The 17,221-nt window shown below is 34.7% G+C and overlaps 1 protein-coding gene across 1 annotated transcript in view; it reads left to right on the forward strand.

The window, feature by feature from the left end:
* STXBP4 (syntaxin binding protein 4) overlaps positions 1 to 17,221 on the forward strand; it is a 165,353-nt gene that overhangs the window by 31,230 nt on the left and 116,902 nt on the right. Inside the window, exons 8-10 of the mRNA XM_081805248.1 lie at positions 3,015 to 3,109; positions 10,977 to 11,073; positions 13,710 to 13,801. Coding sequence (XP_081661374.1) covers positions 3,015 to 3,109; positions 10,977 to 11,073; positions 13,710 to 13,801 — 284 coding nt within the window. The remainder of the gene's footprint in view (positions 1 to 3,014; positions 3,110 to 10,976; positions 11,074 to 13,709; positions 13,802 to 17,221) is intronic.

Raw genomic sequence — 17,221 nt, forward strand, 5'->3', positions numbered from 1 at the left:
ATTATAGATTGTTCCTAAATTAGACCCTTACCTGCCACATCTAAACTCCTTTAGCTAGTTGGTATTTATTCAAAAAATGTAAACAAGTTTTAATGTTAACCTCAATAAAAATAAACTGAATTGAAGCAAATCTACCCGTGTTCCCATGTCAAAATTATTCCAAAGTGTAAAACTTGTTAGAATTTTAAAAATCCATATAATACTTGAATATGTTTTTAAAAACTATTATATAAATTTCTTACTTCAGAACTCAGGGTCGTTCACTATTGCTTTAAGCTAACACATGAGCTTGTAAATGAGCTAAAAACATGCTAAAGACATTCCTAAAAAAATAAGAATTATTGCATGAAGAAATATTATCATTATCTTTAACTTTACCAGAACACAAACTGTAATCCTCCCACACTAAGGTTTTATAACTGAAACAAAAGAGTGATGGGGGGAAAATATCCATGGAGGGTTCATGGTATAAAATGGTTTTGATCCTGCCCTCTTAAAACATTCCCTTTCTTCCCCTAAAAAGAGGAATAGAAGAGAAGATCCAAGAGAATAATAAGCTATCCTTTGAAAATCCTCACTCCCCAGAGAGGAGCAAATCAAGAGCTTGAGGCCAGAATTGGGAGATGTCACCAGCAAATGGGAAAAGCTGCCTGTCTATGAGCAGCTTTTCAGGTCAAGCTACTCTGAATTACCAAAGCATGCCGGATTTATGCACAAATCCTCCTAAGGTTTTCACTCAAAGGTATAGGTTTAGGGGAAGGTTGGCTGAAAGAAAGTGAGATTTTGTTAAGCCATGATTGCATATTGTTAAATGGGGGGGTTAGTGTAAATTTACATTAAATCTCCTGTTTAAATATGTCTCTTTGTTAATATTGACAATATTCTAGGGGTGCGTGGGTGGCTCAGTCGGTTAAGCGTGCGACTCTCAATCTCAGCTCAGGTCTTTATCTCAGGGTCTCCCCGTGTTGGGCTCCACGCTGGGCATGGAGCCTACTTAAACACAAACAATATTCTATAGTGTTCATAGTAGTTTTCTATGATTCTTTATTTTACCTTTACAATTCCTGTAAGGTACACTATTTTATTCTAACTACTTTACAGGTGAGAAAACATGATGAAAGATACTGACAACATTTAGGAATAATGGCTTTGGGAGTCACAAGGGACTAGAATCCTGACATGGTCACTTACTAGCTACGTAATCATAGGCTAGTTTCTTTACCTTTTTGGGCCTTGATCTCTCCATCTTTGGGATGGGAATAATAACACCTGTGTCATTATGGCTATAGTAAAACTTAATGAGCTTATGTATATGAAGCACTTAGTGCATTGCCTGGCTAAAAGTAAGCGTAAATAAGAGCTGATCTGCTGTTATTTCCACTGTTACACATAGCAAATTTTTATGCTTAGGTGTAGGAATACATAAGTGAGAATGTATGTCTCAGTGTGTGTGGATGCTCTGTGTGTGTCCCTGTCCCTCCCTGTCCCTCGCATCCCCTAGCCCTTCCACATACTTACACTTGAATTGAGTAATTCACTCCCGGGAGTAGGATTATTGGTCTGAAATCATGATTAGGCTAGCTTGGGTACACCTAGTAGTGCTCTCATTCCTTAATTGCAGGTCAGGCACCAAGCTGAAGGTCACTGACAAGCCTCACAAATCCAAACATTAAAAATGAAAAATAAAGTTTGACTTCCCTGCTCTTTGGTCTTCTGTACCACTCTACTCCATGCTGATCTCTTGTGCCACACTGTAGGTTTGGCACAGAATTTCTCTTAAGAGAAAAAAAGAAAAAAAAAATATATATATATACATATATATATACACTGTTTTTTGTCTCATGGCTAACGATTAGGTATCAGGATGACAAAAGAGACTTTGATGCTTTTATCAGAATTGTAAAAATTCTATTATACTAAAATCACTCTTTTCCAAGGTTTGATTCCATTTGAAGCTAAAAGTCAGTAACCACTTTTTTTATGATCTTGACACCTATAAGCTATATTCAAGATTTTACATAGAATGTTAAGGATGTGTTAAAGGTTTAGAGGAAGACTATTTATTTTCATATGCGCTTCTTATGTTCTTAAGAAAGAGAATGCAAATCATTTTGTACTTAGAGACAGATGCTCTGAGAAATTAAAAAAAAATTAAAACACTGCATAAAGATGTGACATTTCAAAAAGTTTTTTCTCTTCCTCTTGTTTCTATGTAGAACTAGTAAAATACCATTTAGAAGTGTATTTAGAATAGTGACAATTTATATACAAGGATTGACATGAATTACAGGAATTTGTTTTACAAACTTTGGCATATTAAAACAAATAATTTTTCAAGGTCTAATCCCTTGTGGCATCTGGTCTCTTATTCATGCAACAAGGACAAAGGCTCATCTAAATAATCAGTGTAGATTAAGAAGGTGTTGGGATGGGTGAGAGGTGTATGAAACTCAACTCTTGGAAGTCCATCTATGCTCCTTGAAATATAACCTGAATGTAAAGTAAGAAATGGGATTTTGGGTTCCAGAAGTTCCTAGTCTGTATCATACTTTATGCACAAACTTGAAACAATTTGTGTTTATGAGTTTTTCCATAGTACCTTCAGAACTCACGTAACAAAACCACTTTTGCCAAAGACATATCACAGTCTTTTTGCATTCCTAACATGATTTTACTTACTTTGGAAGAAAAAAGACTTCACTTTACAATTAGTAAGGCATTGTGATGATGGGGTAGTGATAGGATGTATGTTTGTCTTTTAAATTAATATTTCCATGGGATTTAATGCATAATTGGCCATTCTTTTTATATTATGTCTTTTAGTGCTCAAGTGAAGCTGATTTATATGATACATTTTAGATTTAAAGAAAAAAAATCATGAAAACAAAAGTGAAAACTGCCAACTGATTAGCCAGACTTATATTTGAACAGCAGGAGCCCAGAACACATCCTGTCAAATGAAAAGTTCTATTCCAATTAAATTTCCAATTAACGTGCACCCTGTTGTCTCTTAGATATTGCCCCTGCATGGACTGATAATTATGGACCACAAGGAAAGAAGATTTCCCTAAATCCCTCTGTTCGCCTTAAGGCAGAGAAACTGGAAATGGTAAATACTTTAAATTTCCATTTTTCTTCTATAAAACAACAGTAAGGAAGTGTTCTCATTCTTTGAGAAGATAAAGGAAGGACTGGAGCCATTACTTTCTTGAAGAATTACTTATTTGCAATTAAATGAATGGCAGTTTGAGTTTTAATTATTTATGTTTGAGTTGAGCAGCCAACTCACTAGTACAAAATAGAAAAACCGTCTGGAACCTAAACTGACACCAAATTAATCAGTTTCCTCCTGTGCAGGAATAAAAACAAATGTGATGTTTTACAATGTAAATCAAAGGAAACAGGGAATGAATTATGACCAAGTATGTGGAATAGCAGTAAGTGCAAGGAGGTAATACTCCCATTATTCAACTTTTTAAAAAGCACAGGGAAACTAAATCCTAAAGAACAAAATAGTCATATATATGCTCACTAAATATAAAGAAGATGGTAGCAATGTACTAAGAGGCACCAAAAATTAGTTCTGGGGAGAGTGAAGTATTGAGAGCTGCTGTATGTAGAAGAAACATAAGGTTATTAAAAAGGAAGAATTAAAAGTAGAAAAGCGTTTTAGAGCTTTTCCTATCAGGTGACCTGGGAGCTCACAGCAAAAATGTGCTATATCTTTTTTTAAATATAAAAATGGTTATAGTACTGTATTCCACGGCCTCTACTTTCCAGTCAGTTTTCGTGGATAATGATTTTTTTACATTTTAGGGACAGTTGAAAATGCACAATAAATACACATTGCATTTATTCCCATATTCATACATTTGCATGCATGGTCCTATACCAAATACTTTTTCCAGAGTCAACTTGAATCTTACCCAGTGTTCACATCCTAACTCAATTCCAATCCCTGTGTCCACATTTGGTAACTATTATAGTTTGGGCCAATAGTGCCTTATTTTGCACATCTGCAGCACTTAATATCATTTTGTGGTGCTGTACAGTCTTTTGTGTATTTTGCTTTGACAACAAGATAAAGTTTCTTCACAACAATATCTAGTACACCTACCACTATTTAAACACCTGGTTTGTGCTCATTAAACTTTGTTATTAATTAGGTACTTAAGATACCTCCTTTAGAGTTTCAAAATCCTGAATCTCTTTTGCTAATTTGTACTCTCTTTTTATTGGTGGCTAAAATGTAACTTCTGGCTGATGCCAAGGTTTACAATCAGTTAATATTAGCATTTTTTTTAAAAAGAATATTTGAGGTATAAAAACATCTATAAATATCAAACAAACTGAGTGTTGTTGGAGTGGGCGGTGGGGTGGGAGGGATGGGGTGACTGGGTGATAGACACTGGGGAGGGTATGTGCTCTGGTAAGCGCTGTGAATTGTGCAAGACTGTTGAATCTCAGATCTGTACCTCTGAAACAAATAATGCAATATATGTTAAGAAAAAAAAAAAAGAAGAAGAAGGTAGTGGGAGGGGAAGAATGAAGGGGGGGAAATCGGAGGGGTAGACGAACCATGAGAGACGATGGACTCTGAAAAACAAACAGGGTTCTAGAGGGGAGGGGGGTGGGGGGATGGGTTAGCCTGGTGGTGGGTATTGAGGAGGGCACGTTCTGCATGGAGCACTGGGTGTTATGCACAAACAATGAATCATGGAACACTTCATCTAAAACTAATGATGTAAAGTATGGGGATTAACATAAGAATAAAAAAAAAAATTAAAAGTAAAAAACATCTATAAATATCTAAAAAATAAATAAGTTATTGTATTTTAATGATGTTGCTTTTAATATGCGTTTCTAAACATTGAAGATTTAATACTATTTCTCTGCATAAGGAGAAAGTTATCCAGCTGATGACTTTATTTGGCAGCCTTTGTTTCTTTATTCGATTTAAGTTTTCCTAGCACATCATTTTTACAAAAATCTAATTAATTGTCTTAGATATGAAAATCATCTAAATTTGTATTGATTCTGAGAAATTTGGGTTGTTTGACTATTGAATCAGAATTTCCACGGTTTGGTCCTCCTTTTAGCCTAAACAAATTATTTTTCTGGAAAAATAAAATGGCAGTTTTACAGCAAAGGCAACCCACATTCTGTGTTAACTCATTTCTTGCTTTTATTCAAAGTATATTTAGTGACTTTATGTAGTAGAGCATTCTTTGTTTTCAGAGTATGAAACAGCATCTTATTTAATAAGAATTTTTTTTTCCAAAATCCAAATTAGCTCCTATCTTCCCAAATATTTGCTAAGCTACTCTCCCTTTTTTGTTTGGTTACATAATAATGTAATTATATCTGTATCATTCTGTTTGAAATAGGTCCTATTTCAGTTGCTACTTTGTAGACAGATTCAATTTTATTATCCATTATATTATTAACATATTTACTATTCGGTAACACATAAGGCCAATGTGATCAAATATTTAAAATGAAATAAAATTATCTTTTTCCTTTATATTCTATAAATATATTGCATATAGCATCTAGGAAATTTGTCTTATAATAAGATTTCACAAGGAAAAGGTGTTGACTAATCATGTAGTTATTAAGTAATTAGCCTACTCAATACAGTTTTTAAGAAAGACAGAGAAGTTAGAATTTACTGAAAGAAATTACCTGTCAAGACGTGTGTGTGTGTGTGTGGCATTGTCTTCATGAAGTCCTCTATGTTTTACTAGTCTAAATAGACAATTTTTATCAGGATATACTGGAAAATGATTTCTAATACTCAACTACTTATTTGGCAATTCCTTGTTGAAAAATGGATTGCCTCTTTCTATGAATACTCTGAAGATGATTTAATATACAGATATTTTTAAATAATTTCACCATAGTTATTTACAGTGCTGTATTTTTTAAAGCATTTTTACGAGTACTGTGGGTCTCATTTAATCCTAATGTTAAACTTATAAGTAGGCATGATAAACACAGCAAATAGGTATACAGTTTATTAGTTGGCTTGAAGACCAAGAATTATTGTACTTCTCTGCTATCTGTATTTTTGTACCTGAGAAAGATGCTTTGGGATACAGATGCCATTTCGCTGATATTTACTTTACCTCTTGCCATTTCTGTAACATTTGAAGAAAGGTGTAGTGAGCAATGACATACACCATGTCTGATTACAGTTAATGAGATGTTCTTTGTATTAGGTTAGGAAGTATATGACGAATATTGTAAAGAAGTGACATTTTTTAAAATTCATCATTCAGACATTAGAAAGAGTTAAGGACATTTATTTGTCCAATTAAAAAATTTGCATTTTTGCTTAAGGTTAAAAGATGACGTTAATTATTCAAGAAATTTTTGGAACTTGTTTTTTGACCAAAAATAAATTATTTCCCATTTAAATTTATGAGCTTACCTCACTGACATGCTGTATTCATCTAGAGTAAATTTCTAAAGTTTGACTCCAGATCAAGTTCCATTGTAGCTGATTGCATTTTGTAATTTTATTATTACATAGTATAATAATAATCATATATTACTTACCTTCTGTGACAGGTGTTTTGTTTGCATTACTTTTGTAAAATTGTTTTTACTTATATGAAAACATCAGTCATACACAGAATGATTATATTGTACATGTACAGTTTAAAGAATAATAAACACACCTGTACCACCACCCAGCTAAGAATCAGAATTTTTGACATTGTCTGTGTGTTTCTTCTTGATCATATACACCTCTCCCTCTCCTCAAAAGACAGTCTGTTCTAAATTTCAAGTTTATCATTTATATGCTTTTTTTTTTTTTTTTTTAAGAAAGAGGAACAGGAGGGGCAGAAAGAAAGGGAGAGAGAGAATCTTAAGCAGGCTCCACGCCCAGCACGGAGCTTGATCTCACAACCCTGAGATCATGACCTGAGCCGAAATCAAGTGTTGGATGCTTAACCGACTGAGCCACCCAGATGCCCCATCATATATATTTATAAAAACATGAAATAATGGTATGCAAACATGCCTAGGAACTGTCCATAAAGAACTCCATAAAAAGAATATAAAAAAGTAAAAAGTTATGCTAAAAACTGGGAGAAAATATTTGTAATACACATAACATATAAAATATTGCTATCCAAAATATTTTTTAAAGTCCTACAATCAATCAGAAAAGACCCACCAGTACTTCTCCTGAGTATGCACCCTAAAGAAAATTGTACCCATGTGCTAGAGTAGATGTGTACAAGAGTAGATGTGTACAAGAATGTTCGTTTTTGCATTGCCAGTAAGCAGAAAACCCCAGTGTGCTGGTGGACAGATGAATAAATTGTGACATATTCATCTAATCAGGTATTTGTCAGTGAAAGTGAATGTGCTGTTGTTACAATAGCATATAACAATACAGATGAATGATGAGACCATACTGTAGGGTGAAAAAAAGCAAGTTTCAGAATTCTGACTATCTGCAGCATTTTTATGAAGCTAAAACATAGCAAAACAAAATACAGTAGGGATACCTATGTATGTGACCAACCGTCTTAAAATTAGTCTTATGGGAATAATAATCCCACATTTCAGTAGTAGTGGTTACCTCTTGAGTAGGACAGGAGTATGTGACATGAATTCAGCACTATTGTAATTCTTAAATGGATTCATGGAATTTTTATTTTATTGCCCTGCTTTAAAACATGTATATCTGTTACATATTTATTTTTAGCATATGTCAAATATTATATAATAAAATACTCGGGAATATTAAGCCAAATGTATGAAAGGTATTACCTCTTGGGAGAAGCTCAAAAGGGACTTTTATAATGTTTTGTTATGTTCAAAATTTGAAGTATATATACTTGAATGCTAAGGCACTATTACATCAGTTTTGAAAAGCATGCAAATGATGCAAAAATGTACAGAATAGAAAGCTATGATATATTGATAATTTTTTAAAAACATATAATACCATATATGGTATAATTATTGTAAATAAGTACATAATCTATGTGTATTTACTATTTAGGTGCTATATTCGCAGAAAAAATTTAGAAAATTATACACCAAACTATTAATAGTGCTTGTCTCTGGAGCAGTAGTTCTCAAGGGTGTTTTGTTTTGTTTTTTTTTTTTGCCTCAGGGGACATTTGGCAATGTCTAGAGACATTTTTTTGTTTTCATATTTGGGAGAATGCGACCAAATTAGTAATCACTAGCAAAAAATACTTCTCAAAACTGTCTGCGAAAATTTAAAACATATTGCTAAGTGATTTGTGAGTCAAAAACATCACTAATAAACATGTAAAAGAAGTTTAATCTCACTTGTAACTAAGGGAATTTAACAAACAACGTCCAGTTCATATTCAACATACTGACAAAATTTAAAGTGTGAAAACAACAAATGCTCTTAAGAATGTACAAAAATAGGTCTTATATGCTAGTGGTGTGTGTAAGTTGCTACAACCAGTTTGGAGAGTAATTTTACCATATCTAAAGTGACAATATATACATACAATACATATGATTCGGCATTTCCTCTTCTAGGAATATACTGTAGAGAAATTTCCACACCTCCATACAAGGAAATATGTGTAATTATTTGTAATAAAAAAATAAGTTGGAGTAATGATAAAAGCTCATCAGAGGATGTAGAATTTGTATTCATACAGTGGGATACCATTTAAAGTTAAGTCAACTAGTTTCACAGACAAGAATATTGAGCAATTGGGCGCCTGGGTGGCTCAGTCGTTAAGCGTCTGCCTTCGGCTCAGGTCATGATCCCAGGGTCCTGGGATCGAGCCCCGCATCGGGCTCCCTCCTCGGGGGGAAGCCTGCTTCTCCCTCTCCCACTCCCACTGCTTGTGTTCCTGCTCTCGCTATCTCTGTCTCTGTCAAATAAATAAATAAAATCTTTAAAAAAAAAAAAGAATATTGAGCAATTATCAAATCATAACACTGAGGTAAAAATAAAAATAATTTGTGAACAAATAATTTGTAAATTTACATCTAACAATGTTTGTAGTATACTATTGATGTAAAATTTTAAGTGCACAAGAGTACATAACATTAGGGAATACATGTAGTAATGGTAATCAGATCATGGACAGGAGGCATATACCAGCCTTAGGATAGTGGTTCCTGCCGAAGAATAATAGAGAAAACTTTCAACCAAGTCTGTAATGTTTATTTCTTAAAAGTATATATAATTTCAAGCAAATACCAATGAATATTTGAGTACATGGATGTTCTTTGTATTAGTCTTTTTCTCTGTGTGTGTGTGTGTGTGTTTGGAACATTTTTATAACCAAAGGGAAAGAACACCAGAAGTTAAGAACCATTATTCCACATTATACAGGCAAATACTTATGACCGTGTAGTCAGAGCAGGCAGATGATGCTTAGCTTGGCTCTAGAATCACTCTTGAATGAATCTATGAATCTTTCCTAATCTCCATTTCTCCTGTCTCCTGTTCTCACTGTGCCTGGCCACCTTTATATCAACCGGTATGTTTTGCCTCAGTATATCCTATACACACTTGTATTAAATTACATATTGCACTAGTTACATTTATTTACATGCTGTTCTCACCCTAGGGACCATAACTGTTTGTGGGTAGCTGTATCTTCTTTATGTTCCCTTTGCATAGTGTAGTGCTTCAAATAGTAAGCACTAAATGAATATTTGGTGAATGAAATGATAAATGAGCAGATTGCAAAGGAGGGAGAAATTTATAAGGAACAATTACCAATATTGAACTTTACCTACTTTTTAGTTTTGATAGGATTGACACAAAATACATTCTTGCCAGACTCCAGTAATAGGGCATCCAGTCAGGTTTTGCTATTCAGATTAGGTTTTGCTATGTATAACTGGAGGACCTAAAATAACAGTGGTTTCCATTAGAAATTTATTTCTTTCACACCAAAAAGAAGCCTTAAAATATGTAATCCAGGGCTGGCATGGGAGCTCTACTGTGTCAGGGACACATGCTCTATCTTTCTGCTCCATCATCTTTATTGAAGTAGCTCATGAACCAAGATGACTGCTTGAATTCTAGTATTCTATCCTTTTGTCCTTCCTTCTTCCTTCACCTCCTTCCTTCCATCTTTTTTCTTTTTAAATTAAGCCCAAAGAGAGAAGGAAAAGGACAAGAATAGCCTGCACCTACTTTTGAAAGCCTTCCCAGAAGGACCCCAAAGTACTTCACCTTCGATATCCTTGGCCAGTACATAGTCAGTCCCATGGCTTCAAGCCCCAAAGTGGGCTGGGAAATACGTTTTAGCCAGATGGCAGTGTTTCTAGCTAAAACTTGTGGTTTTGTTATTCAAGAACAAAAAGAGAATGAACATTGGAATACAACAAGCCATCTCTGAATTTTTAATCTGCTACAGGTACTAAAAGAAGGTAGAGAAAAGAAAAACAAAAAAGGAAAAGAGGCGGGTTCCAGAGAAAGCTTTCTATTTTACTATTTGTGTAAGCCTGCCTATAAATAAGCTAAAATTAGAATATTTTGTGTTTAACCCAATTCATATCAACTTTAGTTTTGGTCTCACATATATTAACAAAATATCTGTGCTTTGTAGTGCTACTTATAGAAATTAATGTTTAATCTGATCTAATAGAAATTCCTTGCTATTCTTTCTTCTGCCATATCACATATTTTAAACTAAGAAATTGAGTTTTGGTTCTAGGGCTATGCTTATAAATTTGGCCTCAGCCAAAGTGCTAGTCTTGCAAAAAAGAAAAAGAAAAAAAAAGAAACAAACCACAAAAAAACTGAGGTGGTAGTAGAATCAGGAAGCTAATATTTTATAGAAAATTAATCCGTAAATAGTCAACAGACTTTCTCTGGGCATGTAATTCTGGTCCCTGTTCCTGATATTGATTCTTTTCACTGGGTTGTAAAATAAAGTTATAATGAAAAGTTTTATTCTTCAGAGATTTGAAAAATTACTTCACATGAGTCCTTTTTCTTCCAGGCTTTAGATTATCTTGGAATTCAGCCCACAAAGGAACAACATCAAGCCCTGAGGCAGCAAGTGCAAGTAGACCCAAAGGGGACAGTGTCTTTTGGAGGTAATATTAAGTTTATCGTGTTGTGTCATCACAGAAACTTGGTGGGAGAGTTATGGTGACCTATTTTCATTAGGAGTGCATCTTCTTTAGAAGGAGAGAGGGGAAAAATAAGACCACATCTATTTCAAGTTTCCTAATCAGTACCCTAAAATGTCTTCTAGAATTACTGGCCTGCCTGGGTCAGCAGAAAGGAGACTTCCCTAGAATCTTCCAGCTCTAAAATATCATCATTCTGTCCTACTTTTTTGCTTTTTATTTATTGCATAAATATTTCTTTAATAATAACAAAAGAAACAATATAAAATATAAAAGTTCTAATTCCGGTGCTGTGAAATTTCATACTTTTTCCAGCTAATATGACAGAATAAATATTTTTATGATGCTGTATAATTATTCATATTAAAGTTAGCATAATATTGACATACTTAGTTGATGTACTATAATATTAAGCCTTTCTACTTTTGGGAATTTTGATGGTTTCTCATAACTGATACTATAAGTAAGTCTATATTTAACACTGTAGTTTTTTTTTCCTTCTTTTTCTTGGGATAAATTCCCACAAGTGGTTTAGACTTTTGATAGGTATTGGTAAGTTGTTTTCAAGAGACATTTTACATATGCATTTGTTCTGCCGCTAGTGATGTTTGAATATAACAGTTTTTTATATAGTTGATAGCATTCAGTATTTAATTTTTTTCTTATACAATAAATGCAACATTGTATCATTTTTAAAGTATCTGTATTGCTAAAGAAATTCACTTTTTAGTTTCAAAGTGATGGAGAAAATATACATTTGCTTTCCTCTCCTTTTGAAAATCACCCTAAATAGTGAGGAGAACAAAAAAACAGAATTGCGTGTATTAACCAAAACCATGATATATAAGGACAGAACATGGATGAGGAGAGTAAACGAATTCGTGAGTGGAGGCAAAAAAGCCCAAGTGTCTAAAGTGATGGGGGAAACACAATGGGAAACAAGCTGATTTGTCCCTGAAAAGGCTTAAGAATTAAAGTATCAGGTACTTCTGAAGGCTGGGTGTAGGCGGGGCATTTCAAATAGGGTTGTAAGAAATCTGTGTAAGAAGTTTTTATCTGTGCTGTTACCTGCCCCCTCCCAAGCAGCCCAGAATATAACAGTCCCTTATACCTACAAAGAAAGAAGTGTATTCTCTTGAGAAATTAAACAAGAGAGCTTCTGAACCTATAGTTGCCAGCAGTCAGGGAATTTGGAGGAGTGCATGGTTAGTTATCACAACACACACCCAGATTGCTCGGTGAACTTTACAGTCATGTTCATACTCTGTAGGCAAGAGGTTGTAAGATTCTCGCTGAAGAAGCTACCTCAAAATGTCAGTTGAACCCCTGATTGCTCTGTAGTGAAACCAGCTAGATGACAAGGCAATTTATGTACACAAAATTTCCAATCAGTGTCTTGGTGGTGATTCTTCTTAAATATGAACTTACAGCCAAGGGTCACCAGACATTTGGAGAAATTCTCCAACATAAAATATAAGAGCCCAAAACTGACAAAAAAACAAGAACCCTGAAAAAGGAGGAATAATGCAAAAGCAGGAGAGAACTTCAGACAAACCCAAATGAACATCTTTGAAAAGGTAAACAAAGATAAGGCATCCAGGAAATAAAGAATAGGATATTATAGAATAGGAACCATCAGAGAATACAAAAAAGGATCTTTGGAAATTAAAAATATAATAGCTAAAATTTAAAAATTTGAAGATACATAGATGAATTGGGTCACACTCATGTTTGAAGAAGCTTAGAGTTCGCTAGCCAGCATCAGGCAGTCTTTTGTTGTTGTTGTTAAGATTTTATGTATTTATTTGACAGAGAGAGCAAGAGAGTACAAGCAGGGAAAGCAGTAGAGGGAGAGGGAGAAGCAGGCTACCTGCTGAGCAGGGAGCCCTATCCGGGACTCAGTCCCAGGACCCTGGGATCATGACCTGAGCCGAAGTGGTCTACTTAACCGACTGAGCCACCCAGGCACGCCAGCATTAGGCAGTCTTAATTAACAGTTGCTAAGAGTATATGCCTTGGAGTCAGACCTTAAATGGAATTCTGCTCTGCTACTTACTTGCCATGTAGCCATGCGAAGTTTGGCAGTTAGCTTGTCTTAGCTGCTGTATGTAAAATGGAGAGCATAGGAGGACCTGCCTCAGAAAATTGTTGGGAGGATAGAATAGCAAAGCACTGTGCCTAACACAGAGGCTGTTATGTAAACATTAGCTCCTGCTGTTATTATTGTTAAACCTCTGGCTCGAGCTAGAAAAGCTGTAAGTCACAATATTGTCCTATGTTTCAGAGAAAGTTCTTGCTCATGAGAAAAGAGTTGCAGAAATAGATATGCCTGTGATATGTATGTGCTCTGTTGTTATCTTGACTGATTTATTAACCTCAGCAAAGTTAACTGAGGTAAGTTAAAACTGGTTTATCTCTCACTTTTTATTTGAGGTTGTATTTATCTGTCACATCAGTTAATACTACCTTAAGGTAATCCACTGAAAAGTAAGTTAAGTTGGAAGTGTTATAATGCATAGCTTCAACTTCATTTAGAAAAAGGTAAGTGTATTTAGATGATGTTAAATGCTGTGTTCCTACTGAAGTGTATTCCATTTCAGATTTTGTCCAGGTTGCCAGAAACTTGTTTTGCTTGCAGTTGGATGAAGTGAATGTCAGTGCACGTGATATTTCCAGCATATTAGATTCACAGGTAGGGTGTGCCTTACAGAAATGTCTTGATTGTGCTTAGATCATAAGTCTTGACTGTTATATGTCATATATGTAGCCTTTTTTTCATTTTTCACTTTTAAAAAAATTATGCAAATACTATATGCTTCTCAATTTTACTTTTGATTTTAAATTAATCTGTGTTTTCTATATTTATTGAATAAATATAGAACAAATAAATAATAAATAAAATATTGAATAAATATATTCTGTATTTCTATACTGAGAATATAGAAAACACAGATTAATTTAAAATAAAAAGTAAAATTTCATCTTGATCTCTTCTGTTCCTCCTTTCTCAGTATTTCCTCATTCTACTCCTCCCTAAGTATATCACAGAAAAGTACTCATAAGTGTATATACCCTCTGAAAAATTACAGTCTGAACCATCCTCATGTGTCAGCATCCAGATCAACATGAAGGATGGGGCACCTGCATGGCCTCAGTCGGTTAAGCATTTGACTCTTGGTTTTGGCTCAGGTCATGATCTTAGGTATTCTTTTGTCTTTTTTGAGCTTTATGTAAAATGTAGTTGTGAAGCCTATTAACTTCACAAGTCATTTGTTCTACAGAACTTTGACATTTAGGGGCGCCTGGGTGGCTCAGTCAGTTAAGCTGCCGACTCTTGATTTTGGCTCAGGTCATGATCTTAGGATCCTGGGCTCAAGCCTCACGTTGGGCTCCATGCTCAACAGGGAGTCTGCTTGATGATTCTCTCTCTCCCTCTGCCTTGCCCCTCCCCCTGCCCACTCTGTCTCTCTCTCAAAATAAATAAATAAATCTTTAAAAAAAAAAGAACTTTGATATTTATGACATTTATATTTATATATCAAATTATTCAGTCCTTTTCATTACAGAGTTTCTGTGTTATTGTATCATTCAGGGTCTTCCCAATTTATGTATTTAGTTCACTCAAAATCTGTTCTTATCTATGCATGAGTTAGGGCCCCAAATGGATAACCACTTGTCCTTGTGCCACCATCATTTACTTAGTAACTATCCTTCTTCACTTTTGCCACTAATTTGAAATACAAACTTTATCCTATACTAATTCTCTATCTAGATACACAGATCTGTTTCTAGACCCACCACTCTGTTCCATTGATCACTTTCTCTCTGCCAGTACCTTACTATTTTAATTATTCTAGGCGTATATTTCTAGGTTCATTGTTACGTGGTAGGCTAAGTCCTTAATTTTTTTCTTTCTTTTTTTTTTTTTTTTTAAGATTGTATTTATTTATTTGACAGAGACAGAGAGCACAAGCAGAGGGGGAGCAGCAGGTCTAGGGAGAGGGAGAAGCAGGTTCCTCACTGAGCAGAGAGACCAATGCGGGACCTGATCCCAGGACCCTGGAATCATGACCTGAGCCGAAGGCAGACATTTAACTGACTGAGCCACCCAGGCGCCCCAATTTTTTTTTTAACTTCTTGGTTTTGATCTTCTCAGTGATCTTTAGAATCATTTTTGCCATGGTAATAAAAATTTAATTGGGACTTTTTTAAATTGTAATTGCACTGAATTAAGAGAGTAGTTTGGGAGAGATGAATAGGATTTATTTCTCCATTCATTTAGGTGTTTGTTGATATTTTGGAAAGAGAAAATTGTATCTTGCTTCATACATGTCTTAAATATTTCTTGTTAGTCTGAAGAGGTATGCTATAGTTTTTGTTGCTATTGGAAATGGGATTTTATTAACCACTATATTTTCTAATTGATTATTAGTAAAGATAATAATTTTCTTCAAAGATTTTATTTTTAAGTAATCCCTACACCCATTGTGGGGCTGGAACTTAGAACCTCAAGATCAAGAGTTGCATGCTTCACCAACTGAGTCAGCCACGTGCCCCAAGATACAAATTTTTGAATGGTTATTTTGTGCAATGCCACTTTATTGAACTCCCTTATTCTGTTTTTCAGTTGTCTTGAGTTTTCTGGGTAGGCATTTTAAGTTAATTACATTTTTGTCTCTCCCACAAAATTTTAATTTTTTCTGAATTACTGTTGGAACAGGAGCTGCAAAAGTGACCAAAAAATAAATTTTCATGATATTTGAGCCATTTTACATTTTTAATTTTTTAAAAGAAGCTAGCATTATCTTATTTAATAAATAAGATTTGTAATATTTTATATCTACTTATTTAAAAATTATTTAAACATTATAAAATTTATGCAGATTCCCGCTGAGCAGGGAGCCTGATGCAGGGATCGATCCCAGGACTCTGGGATCATGGCCTGAGCCGAAAGCAGACACTTAAGGACTGAGCCACCCAGGCGCCCCTAATTTTATCTTCTTGAATAGCAAATAATACATTTGATGTATTTTTCCCAATACAAGCTTTATTAATCTTTTGTTAGATTTATTTCTAGTTACCTTTCACTTTTTTGCTCTTATAATAAATGGTGTCTTTTTTTGTTTTTAAGACTTCGTTTTTAGAGCAGTTTTAGGTTCACAGCAAAATTGAGGGGAAGGTACAGAGATTTCCCAAATGCCCTTTGCCCCGACACATGCATAGCCTCCCTCATTATCAACATCCTGCACCAGAGTGTGGTATATTGTTACAATTGATGAACCTACCTTGACACATCATTATCACCTGGAGTTCATAGTTTACATTATGGTTCACTCTGGGTGCTGTAAGTTCTATGTGAGTTTGGACAAATGTATAATGACATGTATCCATCATTATGGTATCATACATAGTATTTTTACCGCTCTGAATTCTACCTCTCTGCTCTGCCTGTTCATCTCTCCACACCTGCACCCCTCACGCCTGGCAATCACTGATCCTCTTATTGTCTTCATAGTTTTGCCCTTTCTATAATGTCATCTAGTTAGAATCATACAGTATGTAGCCTTTTCAGATTGGCTTCTTTCACTTAGTAATATGCATTTAAGGTTCCTTCATATCTTTCCATGTCTTTTCAGTGCTGATTAATATTCCATTATCTGAATGTACCACAGATTATCCATTTACCTGTTGAAGGACATTTGGTTGCTTCCAAGTTTTGGCAGTTGTGAATAAAGCTACTATAAACATCCATTTGCGGGTTTTTATGTGAACATAAGTTTTCAGCTCCTTTGGGTAAATACCAAGGAGCACAATTGCTGGTTCATATGGTAAGAAGATGTTTAGTTTTTTTTTTAATTTTTTATTGTTATGTTAATCACCATACATTACATCATTAGTTTTTTGGGGTTTTTTTTAAGATTTTATTTATTCATTTGAGACACAGAGATACAGAGAGAAAGAGACAAAGCATGAGCAGGGAGAGAGGCAGAGGGAGAGGGAGAAGCAGGCTCCTCGCTGAGCCAAGAGCCCGATGTGGGGCTCAATCCCAGGACCCGGGATCATGATCTGAGCTGAAGGCAGACGCTTAACCATCTGAGCCACCCAGGCACCC

The sequence above is a fragment of the Leptonychotes weddellii genome, chromosome 15 (assembly GCF_054177405.1).
Source record: "Leptonychotes weddellii isolate Sample4059 chromosome 15, ASM5417740v2, whole genome shotgun sequence".
NCBI classification, from domain to species: domain Eukaryota; kingdom Metazoa; phylum Chordata; class Mammalia; order Carnivora; family Phocidae; genus Leptonychotes; species Leptonychotes weddellii.